The sequence below is a fragment of the Silurus meridionalis genome, chromosome 22 (assembly GCF_014805685.1).
Source record: "Silurus meridionalis isolate SWU-2019-XX chromosome 22, ASM1480568v1, whole genome shotgun sequence".
Classification (NCBI taxonomy): Eukaryota; Metazoa; Chordata; class Actinopteri; order Siluriformes; family Siluridae; genus Silurus; species Silurus meridionalis.
This window is the reverse complement of record NC_060905.1, coordinates 19619422-19630557: the sequence shown is the minus strand read 5'-3', so window position 1 is coordinate 19630557 and position 11136 is coordinate 19619422. Positions and strand designations below refer to the sequence as shown.

At 42.8% G+C, this 11136-nt stretch overlaps 1 protein-coding gene and 1 long non-coding RNA gene across 4 annotated transcripts; one reads left to right on the top strand and one right to left on the bottom strand.

The window, feature by feature from the left end:
* Positions 1 to 472: 472 nt before the first annotated feature.
* Positions 473 to 8514, bottom strand: ptpn23b (protein tyrosine phosphatase, non-receptor type 23, b). 3 transcript variants are annotated; one of them, XM_046834479.1, is made up of 21 exons: positions 8496 to 8514; positions 8299 to 8395; positions 7528 to 7602; positions 7265 to 7392; positions 7056 to 7132; positions 6890 to 6939; positions 6553 to 6684; positions 6174 to 6254; positions 5934 to 6053; positions 5812 to 5859; positions 5667 to 5723; positions 5490 to 5548; positions 5281 to 5360; positions 5053 to 5167; positions 4891 to 4956; positions 4178 to 4314; positions 3798 to 4061; positions 3538 to 3692; positions 3041 to 3192; positions 2754 to 2933; positions 473 to 2635 (listed from the first exon to the last, which is right to left on the bottom strand). In XM_046834479.1, the coding sequence occupies exons 2-21, from the start codon at positions 8380 to 8382 to the stop codon at positions 1501 to 1503; spliced, it is 3195 nt and encodes a 1064-aa protein (XP_046690435.1). In that variant the 5' UTR covers positions 8383 to 8395; positions 8496 to 8514; the 3' UTR covers positions 473 to 1500. The 3 variants fall into 3 exon arrangements, with proteins under 3 accessions (XP_046690435.1, XP_046690436.1, XP_046690437.1); XM_046834480.1 differs by lacking the exon at positions 8496 to 8514 and having other exon boundaries at positions 3538 to 3689; positions 8299 to 8488; XM_046834481.1 differs by lacking the exons at positions 8299 to 8395; positions 8496 to 8514 and having other exon boundaries at positions 7487 to 7585.
* A 249-nt stretch (positions 8515 to 8763) lies between these two features.
* On the top strand, positions 8764 to 10394 carry LOC124375828. Its single transcript, XR_006923728.1, has 4 exons — positions 8764 to 8832; positions 9249 to 9579; positions 9702 to 9787; positions 10164 to 10394. It is a non-coding gene; the product is annotated as an uncharacterized LOC124375828 (long non-coding RNA).
* Positions 10395 to 11136: the final 742 nt, after the last annotated feature.

Sequence of the window (11136 nt, the reverse complement as noted above, 5' to 3'; positions counted from 1 at the left end):
TTATTCAAACAGACACCACACACCGCTTTCTTTCTGTAAATAGTCTGTGGACCGATGAGACAAACGTTTTTGGAAGGTGTGCGTCCCGTTACACGTGGCATAAAACGAACACATCGTTTCATTATTAGATCATACCAACAGTAAAACATGGTGGTGGTAGTGTGATGGTCTGGGGCTGCAGTGACTTCAATTCATTTTATTTGTATTTTAACAGTGGACATTTTCTCAAAGCATTTTCTCATACGTTTATCCCTAATGAGTGAGACAGTGTGTATGTGTGTGTGTGTGTGTGTGTGTGTATGTGTTTGTCTAAGCTCTGATTTATTCCAGATAACTTTAAGCCTAACGAAGAGCCAAACACACCCCCATTTTTCCATGGCAGTGTAAAGGCAGGGTGTGGAACCTGGCTCATGTCCTTACATCTCACACACACACATGTGCAGTGCAACAAACTCACGAGTGATAATCCTGATAAACACCGTCAAACTTTATTAGAAAACAAAACCCACGAACAAAAAAAAAAAATGGAGAGAAAATAAAGAGACAGGAACATTTAGACTGTGTTTCCTTATTAATGCTGAATAAACCCACACCAGCTTCATTTCTGCACCACAAACAATTATCAGGAATCAGCCAGAACATAAAAACCACTGAATATCTCTATCTCGTTAAAGTGTCGGTTAGTTGAGTTGCGGGAAGCAGGAAAAAATGGGCGACTATAAGAATGAGTGACTTCGACAAAAAAATTTTGATGTCTGGGGCAGAGCATCTTCAGAACAGTAGTGTTGTGGGGTTTATCCTGAAGTGCAAGGATGAGTATAAAAAAAAAAAAAAGTGCTCCAAGTAAGGAGAACATGGGTCAAATGGCTTATTAATGCATACAAGGACTGAAGGCTTGTCTGGTCCGATCGTACAGTGGAGCTACTGTAGAACAAAATGCTAAAAAAAAAATAAAAAGAATTGATGCAGAGCAGTCAGAGAGCCCATGCTAACTCCTGAACACCACCCACAGCTTCTATGTATTAGACAGAGTTTTAATGTTATGGCTGATCAGAGTCATTCTATAAACTCAGGAATAAGAGATCATTTTATCACAGCACAGAAACTAAACTCTCCCGCAAGTGTTCAATGTGATATTTAAAGATCATCAGAAAGTAAACTTAGTTTCAGAACATTTCATCCCAATGTATTATTTAGAGTTCTGCATAAGGATATCATAAGGAAGAGTGTAGTGTATTAATTCTTGCATGTTATACAGTTAATAATGATTATATCTCTTGTATAATGTAAATATAATATATATATATTAGAACTTTATATAATGTGCAGAAGGTCTGTCTGAGGACCTCTTAGCTTTTCACCAGCTGTTATCTTACTGTAATCGGTTCTAGATGTACAGATTATGGTCTTATTCCCAGTAGTATTCCACTTTATTTCACTATTCTAATCTGATCAGTTAAGAGACTGATCATGCCTTGACATTATATGATGCTATTTTATTTACACTTCTCCTTGGGAAGTGATGCTGAGATTGCCCATCTTCTCCTGAATAAGATCAGGATTCACAGCTCCATGAGATGGATTGATCTGCTGGGCTTCCTCTTTATGCTCTGTGAGAGTGAGTAAATTCTCAGCCGATGGAGGCTTCGTGGTTTGATTAGAGGAGAAGGTGTGAGCTGGGGAAGGTGTGAGAATACCACCAAGTACAGGGGGATTTGGATTGTCTATCACTGGAACAGTAATTGGGTTATTTGGAGGTGGAATATGTTGGTTCTGAAAGAGATTTCCTGTTGGAAACAGTGGATTGGACGGAGTAGTGGGTTGCTCACACAGGTTTTGGGCTGGAAGGCCTTGGCTAGAAGGTATTCCACCCTGAAAATACATATTACCCTCTGAGAGTGCAATTCCCTGAGAGACAGGAACTGGCCAGTATGCAGCAGATGGAACTGGCTGAGACTGTCCTTGTGGGAGCACTGGAGGCTGGAACTGTCCAGGATGGGAGGATGGTTGAGTTTGCCCAAAGAAAGCAACCCTGGGTCCTTGAGTGCTTATTTTATATCCAGATAGTGGAGGGTAACCTTGGTACTGTGTTTCTGGAGTCACTTGAGCAGAAGATGACTCAGGCATATTAGGTTGTATGTGTTGACCTGGTCCTGTAGCAGGATAATTTCCTGAAACAATAGGAAAAGGTGCTGGGATAAAGCCCTGATGAGGTGTTTGTGAAGCATTTTGAAAATTAATCTGTGGCGGAACTGGTGTGATGCCTCTTGGTGGACCAGGCTGGAATTGTTGAGGTACAGTATAACCTGGAGGAGGCTCCATAGGCACCATCGGGTGCGGGGAGCCTAAAACTTGGCCATAATGCAGTTGTGTAGTAGGTATCGACTGTGGCATTCCATGGTTTAAAAATGGTAGACAGGCTGCACCTGGGGCCCAAGTAAAAGGGGCTGGACCACGGGGAACAGGGTTAGCAACAGGTGGACCTTTGGCTAAGGTCATATTTGGGGACAGGGTGGGCAATTCCTGGGGTAAATCCTGTCCATTGCTACAGGAAGAAACAGAAGGGCCTGGTGTTTTATTGCCAAGCAACGTCTTTCGAGGAGCCGGTGTTGGAGGAGATACTTTTGTTTTTCCCCTATGAAAACAAAGCAGAATTATAAAACAAAATTCCTGCAGTGGGAAACACTTTCATTTTATCCACTTTCTAGAATTTTCTCTACAGGATAGAGTCATGATAACAGGGTCTTTCTTACCTTTCTAACAAAGCAGTTCTGTCTTCTTCTCTGCTCTTAGATGTGACCTTAACTTTCTCTAGTAGGCTGGTTGTCTTTTTTTCCAAGTCCTGATAGAAGCTTTTACCTTCCTCAGCCTTTTTCACAAGGTTCTCATATGTTTCATACGAAGCCACCAAAGACTGCACAGAGCTGTTCCATCTGTAGAGCAAAACCACATGGGTTACAACGATAACTGCTTACATCTACTGCAAAAATCTTGGAATATGAATTCCAAATAACACAAATAAATCATAAAATAAACATACTGTTGTTTTGTGTCATTGAGGGTCTTGCGGATGGCAGCGCACAGAACATTAGCCTCTGTCAAAGCTTTAATAATGTTATCCTGCGCTGCTAAATTCTGATCAATGTATCCCTTCAACGGTCCGTATTTCTGCATGTGCTCCTCAATCAAGATCTGAGATATGATCACAGGAATTGGTCAAAAGACAGCACTAAAATTAATGAGGAAATGATGATGTTAATATGAGGTAGTATCAAAAAGTTTCGAGACTAGTTTTGTAGCACGCCAGCAGATGGCAGCACAGGGCGGCACACACGGTCACAGGGAGCACTGACCTTCATGAAATCAATGTGCCAATGTGTACATCAGTAGCTGTGCAATTGGTACTATTCTGACCACGTGCTTTACCACAGTGAAATGTGGGATGATATTCATTGAAAGTAGCTGGATTTCTAGATCGCTAGTCTTCAATCATTTTGATTCCACCTAGTAGAACAGCAGATCCTGCAGGACACATACCTTTCTCTCAGAACGTTCAGTGGTCACTAGAATATCTGTGATGTCATCTTTCATAATGAGGTCACGAAGCTCCTTCTCAAGCAAAACCCTTTGCTTGCGCATCTCATCGACTTTTGCGCAAATCCGTTGCATCGTCTGCAAAGACGACGTGTCTTCTAAGGGGAAAGGACAGCAGCAAGGTCAACGTCAAACATGCAATGAAGGCCAGTTTAATAGGGAACACTTGTACAATCCCCAATCTACCTAAATCCCAGTCTCACCCTGACTCAGTTGTGGCCGAGGTAGGCTGTTCCTCAGTTCCTCCAGTGGTCCCTGCAGCAGACGCAAGTTTGGGATGTGCTGGTTCATAGCTTGGTGGAGCTCGGTGTTGCTTTGGCTGGCAGCTTGATGGACTGCCTCATATTTCTTGAACTCATTCTGGAGTTCTGTTAGTTCAGGAGTCTTCTCCCTGGCCTCAGCTTCCTCCAGAGCACTTCGCACGTCCTCCAGATTAGAACCCACGTCAGTGTACACGCTTGAAAAAGCTGTGCGACACAAGCACATTATTGTGAGAGCACCATCAGGTCGGAGACCGTGATACAAATACAGAGGTGTGTTTTAATAAAACTCCGTTCTAGAAGATTGTGAATGTTCTACACACCCTGCATGGCCTGCGCTAATCTCTTCACTGCATCGGGCTGAACACTGAGCGCCGCACATTTCTCCAGCAACACAGAAGGAACCGAGATGAACACATCCGGATCCACGGCATCGCAGTTCAACGAGTTCATAAAACTCCTAAATATGTGTTTAAAAAAAATGCATTTATGGGACACAAAGAAAATAAAACTGATTCCAGACAGATTTCAAAACATGCAGTTTTCTGAGAAAGATGATGATATTCAGGAGTCTCCAGTGTCAGAGCAACATTTCTACTGTAACTGCACACCAGATTGTGTTTATGTTTTGTGTTTATTATGATTATTATTCTCTTCAACTAACACTAGATGCCAAAAGTATTGAGACATTTCCAGCCAGATGTGGTTCTTCCCAAACCTGTTCCAGCATGACATTGCAGACCCTGTGCCCAAAACCAGCTCCGTGAAGATCTGCTTTCCATGAACTGGAGTAGATCTTTTTGAACATGAATGAATGTGAATGCTGACTGCACCCCAGGAACAGCCTCACCTACATTACCTTTACTAACACTCCCTTTTAGCTCAATAAATCTCCGCAACATCTAGTGGAACATCTTCCAGGAAAGTTGAGCTTATTATTAGAACAGAAAATGTAAAATGGATGTGAAGCACATGCTCAGGTGTCTACAAATCTGCTAAACTGTCCCTGGAGATATGAAGACCTTCTGTCACTTACTCTAAAACCCGGTTCTTCGCTTCAATCTTGGCCATCACTTCACGGAGCAGTTTGGCCTTCTCTTCACTAAAAAAAAAAAAAAAAAAGAGAAGTTCTCAAATTTATTTCAGAGAAAAACCCTAAACATAATGACATCGTTTATATAAATAAAGTGTGTGAGACCTGTAGACTGATGAAGACTCGTGAGCTGCGAGAGGAACCAGCCTGGAGAAGAGGTCAGGACCAGTAGTGTTGGGGTCGGTCAGGTTGACAGGGAGCGGCTTTACCAGAGGAGCACCTACACAGAAGATCTCGAATGATCACAGTGCCATTGCAGGTGAGAATAAAGAGCTCAACTCACACAGTGTTTTCGTGATGGACCTGATGGTCTGAAGCACCTTTTTTACCTACCTTTCACCACAGCCAGTGCCTCCAGTTTAGGAACCGGTTCATGGTAGATAAAATCGTTGTCCTTCTTCGCAGAGTTAAATCTACGCACAAGTGACATCCAGAACATCATTATCTTCTGAATAAAACACCTTCTCAAATGCTAAGAGCAGAGCAGTAGTCTGCACGCACACACACAAACACACACACGCACACACGCACACATATCTTACTTTCCACCAATGATGTCCATGGTGAACTTCAGAGCTTCATGTATGGATTCTGGTTGACCCTGAAGGGTTGAAAGTCAAATGGTTAATCCTTATGTATCGTGTGTGTGTGTGTGTGTGCGCGCTTGTGTGCGCGTGTGTGTGTGTGCGTGTGTGCGCGTGTGCGAGCGAGACAGTGACCTTGCCAAGCTTAATTGCGTCGTTTAATCTGCTTAGAGACAGCTGGAAGTACGCAACCTACAGGAGAAAAAGAAAATCGCCCCTTCAATATATTTCAATGCTGAAACAGTTTCAGATGGATGATGTTCCTCAGATCATCACTCACAGCTTCACCGTATTTCTGCTGCTCCTCAGAGTGTTTGCCCATGTGGAACTGAAACGAAAAAGAACGTTAATGAAGCTCAGATGAGACATTTGTGCTGCGTGGAACGTGTTACTCGAACTCACGTGTTTAATGGCACTGAAGTAGCTGATCTTCATACAGAGCAGTTTTCTCCACTCCTTCTTCCCAGACAAGCTGTCTGAGTTCTCCAACACTCGGATACACTCCCTGTAGTACTCGCTCACCTGCAGGAACGCAGAACATGTGGAGAGAAGAATACAGAGAGAAAAATGAGGCCACAACACACACATGATGACCATCACATGACCATCACCATCATCTCAATCACCATCTCTATCTCCTACCTGAGCACATATGCGTGCAGTGATTAAACTCTTCTTGTTGTCCAGCAGTGTTTTTTCTAGAAGACACTCCTGAGCCTGACCCTGAACCAGAGAATCCACAGTGCTAGTGTTAGTGTATAGTGTGTGTGCGTATGTGGTGTGTGTTCTTCACCAGAATGAGGTCGATGTTGATAGACAGTGTGTGGTGTGTGCATGATGTGTGTGTGTGTATAATGGGTGCGTGTATGGTGTGTGTGTGTGTATGCTGTGTGCATGTATGATGTGTGTGTGTGTGTGTGTGTGTGTGTGTGTGTGTGTGTGTGTGATGTGCGCATGGGTGTGCGCATGGTGTGTGTGTGTGTGTGTGTGTGTGTATGATGGGTGTGTGTGTGTTTCTCACCAGCATGAGGTTAATGTTGATGGACAGTGCATGGTGGATCAGATCAGGACTGTAGTTGGAGTTGTAATAATCTCTAATGTGTGTGAACGCTCCTGCAGCAGACTGGAAATGTGTACAGGATGTCTTCATCCCCTAAAGCACACACACACACACACACACACACACACAGATGCAGACAGAACCTACACTCGTTGCAGTGACTTATTTCCTTTTGAACTGTTTAAATGTATACTTTCTTCTAGAGCTCTGAAACACTGTGAATGCCAAAACTGTGTGTGTGTGTGTGTGTGTGTGTGTGTGTGTGTGTGTGTGTGTGTGTGTGTGTGTGTGTTCTTACCTCTTCAGAAACTCTGTTATCCATGGATCCCAGATAAGAGTGTAAAGCACCTTAAAAAAAAAAAATCAATAATAAAAAAAAATATTTTTTGGTCTGCATTTTTTTGTGTGTGTGTGTGTGTGTGTGTGTGTGTGTGTGTGTGTGTGTGTGTGTGTTTGTGTCACACCAATGTTATAAAGGACACAGGCCTGTTCATAGCCAATGTCTTCATGAGTCACTTGCTTTCCAGAAAAGATGTCAAACCTGTGGTGAGGAAGAAAGCAACACTGTAAAAAAAATCAGGTCATGATGAAGGTCATGATTAAGGTCACAATGAAGGTCATGAACAGCATCAACTTGACATTCTCACAAATTGCTTTTTCTACTCTGACTTGCCATGTGACGGGTGAAGCAGCTTCCTGTCCATATGCCATCGGGACGCGACTCTGCAGGAAGTGCAGCTGTCCAAGGTACTTTTTCAGTGTGTTACAGCCCTCAAAGTCCCTCGGGATATTAACCACAGCCTAGGAGTGAGAGAGCGAGAGAGTGAGAGAGCGAGAGAGAGAGACAGACGAGTTGTTTTACAAGAAATAACTGCATTAAATGTGAAATGTAAACCTGTCAAATGCTTGAAGTTCAATTGCTTCAGGTCAACTGACCTTACGAAGCTGCTCAAGTTTCCCCAGAGCATCACTGAAGTTCTCTGGTTTTTCACCATAGTTCCTCTTAATAAACTGAGGACAAACACACAATGGTAACAGAGGATTAAACACACACCACACCCAACACCACCCACACTGCACCCTATACCACTGAATAGTGCTCTAAACTGATACACCACACATTGTACATGTACACTGGATATAAAAAGTCTACACACTCTGGAAGTGCAGGTTTTTAAGATATGAAGACTGAAATATTATATAATATATAAAAACATTAATATCAGACTTGTTCCATCTTTAATTTGATCTTTTATCAAACAGAAATTCAGAGAAAAAGGAAGCATGGTGGTGGTAGTGTTTTGCTTTGGGGCTGCTGCTCTTCAGCTGGACCAGCGTCAAGACGGACGGGAAAATTAACATCTCCAAAAAACAAGATATTTTGCCACAAAACTTTCGGAAGAATTTTGCATTGATTACATGATAATGACCCAAAGCACTTTAACAAAAACATGTCTTAAGAAAAGGAGATTCAAAGTCTTGGAACAGTCCAGCCAGAGTCCAGCCCTCAATCCCATCCAAAACCTATAGAATGATCTAAACACAGGAGATCCCTCACAATCTGAAGGAACTTTTTAGTAAAAAAAAAAAAAAGTTTTTTTTTAATTTTTTTTAATCGAGATGTTTGAGGTTAAAAAAAAACTTATTTCAAAGACTTGATATTATTATATAATTAATAAACAAACTAACTAATAAATAAGCGCTCACCTGGAAAACTCTGGAGCTGAACTGAAACTCTCCTGCTTCTTTCAGCTCCAACCAGATCATGGGCATCCGGGGCACTGCCTCCATTTCTGGGCTCCCCCTTTACACCGACCCCAAACACACAAAAACAACACACAAACAAACTAATCACACAAACTAATCACAAAGTTGTTGCGAGCGGAAAACTGCACCTGTCCTACTTCCGCAATTTTCAACTTGTTTCCTTCCTGATTCGGCCGTGACGTCACAGGTGGCCGCCCTTTGTGTGTTTTATGTATAATATAGTCTTTTCAAAAACAACAACAATCGTCATTATTATTACATCATAAAGTTTCTCTCGTACATAATCGATACATAAATTACACAGAAAAACGTCCCTTACAGATTTCTGTATTCATGTCTGTAGTGCGTAAATCCAACCGCTAGATGGCGACAAAGTATAAGCGCTTTCCACTTGTCTCCCGAGGTCTCCTATTTACCTTCAAACTCTCATCTACCGCTCTGACATCTCCATCTGTCTCCTAGAGAGAAACACAGGTAAACAGGGTTTTAATATATATATATATATATATATATATATATATATATATATATATATATATATATATATATATATATATATATATATAATATCAAACATATAATTTCTGGTTAAATGATGGTCCGAGTTAATCAGACTTCCACACCTGGCATCTACCAGGCCTCGTTTCCTCCTACTTCAGCAACTAAATGTGCTTCTGCAAATAAATTTAACTCGAATCGTCTGCAGATTTCTGGTTCTTTCTGCAGATGTCTCTTTTAAAAGCCTGAACACAACCTGGCTTGTGTGTAGAGTCTGGGAAATACCTCTTCCTATAAAAATACATTCAATGAGAATTATTGGAAGAGTTTTGTGTTACTTTTTTTTCTATCCTCCACTCCATAATAATGAAAACAATGTTGATGATTGACAGCCTGTCTGCACTTCATCCATCACATCTGATCTGGTGTGTTAAACCATTCCACATGGAGCCCTGATCCCTGTTGTTGCAGTTCCTGCTCTGCCCACTAGGTGTGCTCTATAACTCTCTAGACGCTAAAGACGGAGTGTGTCTCAGTTCTCTGTGGAGTGGACCTATAAAAGAAGGAAGAAGTGTTTGAAGTGAGGTGAAGATGTGTGAATGTGTGACGACGAGTCTCTGCTGTGTGATTGGATAATTGCCTGGAGCGCCTGCTCACTGACCTTTCCATCACCACAGGAGGTGTGTTCCTCAAGGAGCCTGTGGAACAGAGAAAAGCTACTGAGTATGGGTTTTATACTTAATACTTTATACACAATTCACCTGCAATGTTCTCTCTCTCTCTCTCTCTCTCTCTCTCTCTCTCTCTCAGAGTTTAGGCTGAATTGATTGTGTTCTACCCCACAGTTCGGGGCCCGTCCCCTCTCCGTTTTGTAGGCAGTAATCCGGCTGCATGGGGCGGCCATGACATTTACCCAGGAAATTACCATCAGGTAATAAAGCCTTAATCAAAGAGAGAGAGAGAGAGAGAGAGATGGAGAGATATGGAGAAAAAGAAAGAGAGAGAGATGGAGAGAGATGGAGTGATATAGAGATGAAAAGAGAGATGGAGAGAGAGAACCCGAGATGAATAGAGAACAGAAGGATCTATTGGTGAGCAGTAAAATGTTGGATTTATTCAGTGTTAAGGTTCTTGATTGAGAAGCAGCTGTGGATTCAGTCAGGAAACTTTCTCTGAAGTTCTCCACTCAGTTCTCTCTCTCTCTCTCTCTCATCAACATGAACAGAACAATAAGTACATGCAGTGATTTGCGTTCCTGGTGTCGGTGCCAATCTCTGGTTAATATTTGATATCGCATCTCCCTGAAGCCCAGCTGTGTCCTGACGCGATGAGGGACAACTGACTGACTGACAGACGGCAGTCTGAAAGCCGTAACCACGGCAACGCCTGGTCTCTCCTGGACGGAGGGCTTCGAGTCTCTAATTGGAATTCACTCAGTTGGATCCGAATTAGAATAAGAAAAGGCCTGAAATGGATTATAACTTACTGTGTGTGTGTGTGTGTGTGTGTGTGTGTGTGTGTGTGTGTGTGTGTGTGTGTATGTGTGTGATAGAGGCAAACTGTTAAATGACTTTTTAAAACAGGGAGAAAAGTTTTTTTCAGGCAGGTGTGTGTGTGTGTGTGTGTGTGTGTGTGTGTGTGTGTGTGTGTGTGGGTTAATAGAATAAATGTTAGTCGTCATGGATGAGTACAACATTGTTATTGCATGGTCATTATGATTTTATTCACTATATTGTGTGTGGGACAGTTGCAGAGTAGTGTGTGTGTGTGTGTGTGTGTGTGTGTGTGTGTGCGCGCACGTGTGCATGTGAAGGGGCAGTTGTAGTGCAGAGTGTGTATGTGAAGGGGCAGTTGCAGTGCGGGTGTGTGTGTGTGTGTATGTGGAGGGGCAGTTGCAGTGCAGTGTGTATGTGGAGGGGCAGTTGCAGTGCGTGTGTGTGTGTGTGTGTGTGGAGGGGCAGTTGCAGTGCAGTGTGTGTATGTGGAGGGGCAGTTGCAGTGCAGTGTGTGTGTATGTGGAGGGGCAGTTGCAGTGTGTGTGTGTGTGTGTGTGTGTATATGGAGGGGGCAGTTGCAGTGCAGTGTGTGTATGTGAAGGGGCAGTTGCAGTGTGGTGTGTATGTGGAGGGGCAGTTGCAGTGCAGTGTGTGTGTGTGTGTGTGTGTGTATGTGTGTGGAGGGGCAGTTGCAGTGCAGTGTGTGTATGTGGAAGGGGCAGTTGCAGTGCACTGTGTGTGTATGTAAAGGGGCAGTTGCAGTGGTGTGTGTGTGTGTGTGTGG

What these genes read in the sequence shown, in the direction of transcription:
- ptpn23b (XM_046834479.1), bottom strand. Translation starts at nt 8,382, where the DNA reads ATGGAGGCAGTGCCCCGGATGCCCATGATCTGGTTGGAGCTGAAAGAA. An exon ending in TCAGCTCCAGAGTTTTCCAG is followed by an intron (nt 7,603 to 8,298) that starts GTGAGCGCTTAT and finishes GTTTGTCCTCAG; the next exon opens with TTTATTAAGAGGAACTATGG. An exon ending in GAGTCTTCATCAGTCTACAG is followed by an intron (nt 4,957 to 5,052) that starts GTCTCACACACT and finishes TTTTTTTTTTAG; the next exon opens with TGAAGAGAAGGCCAAACTGC.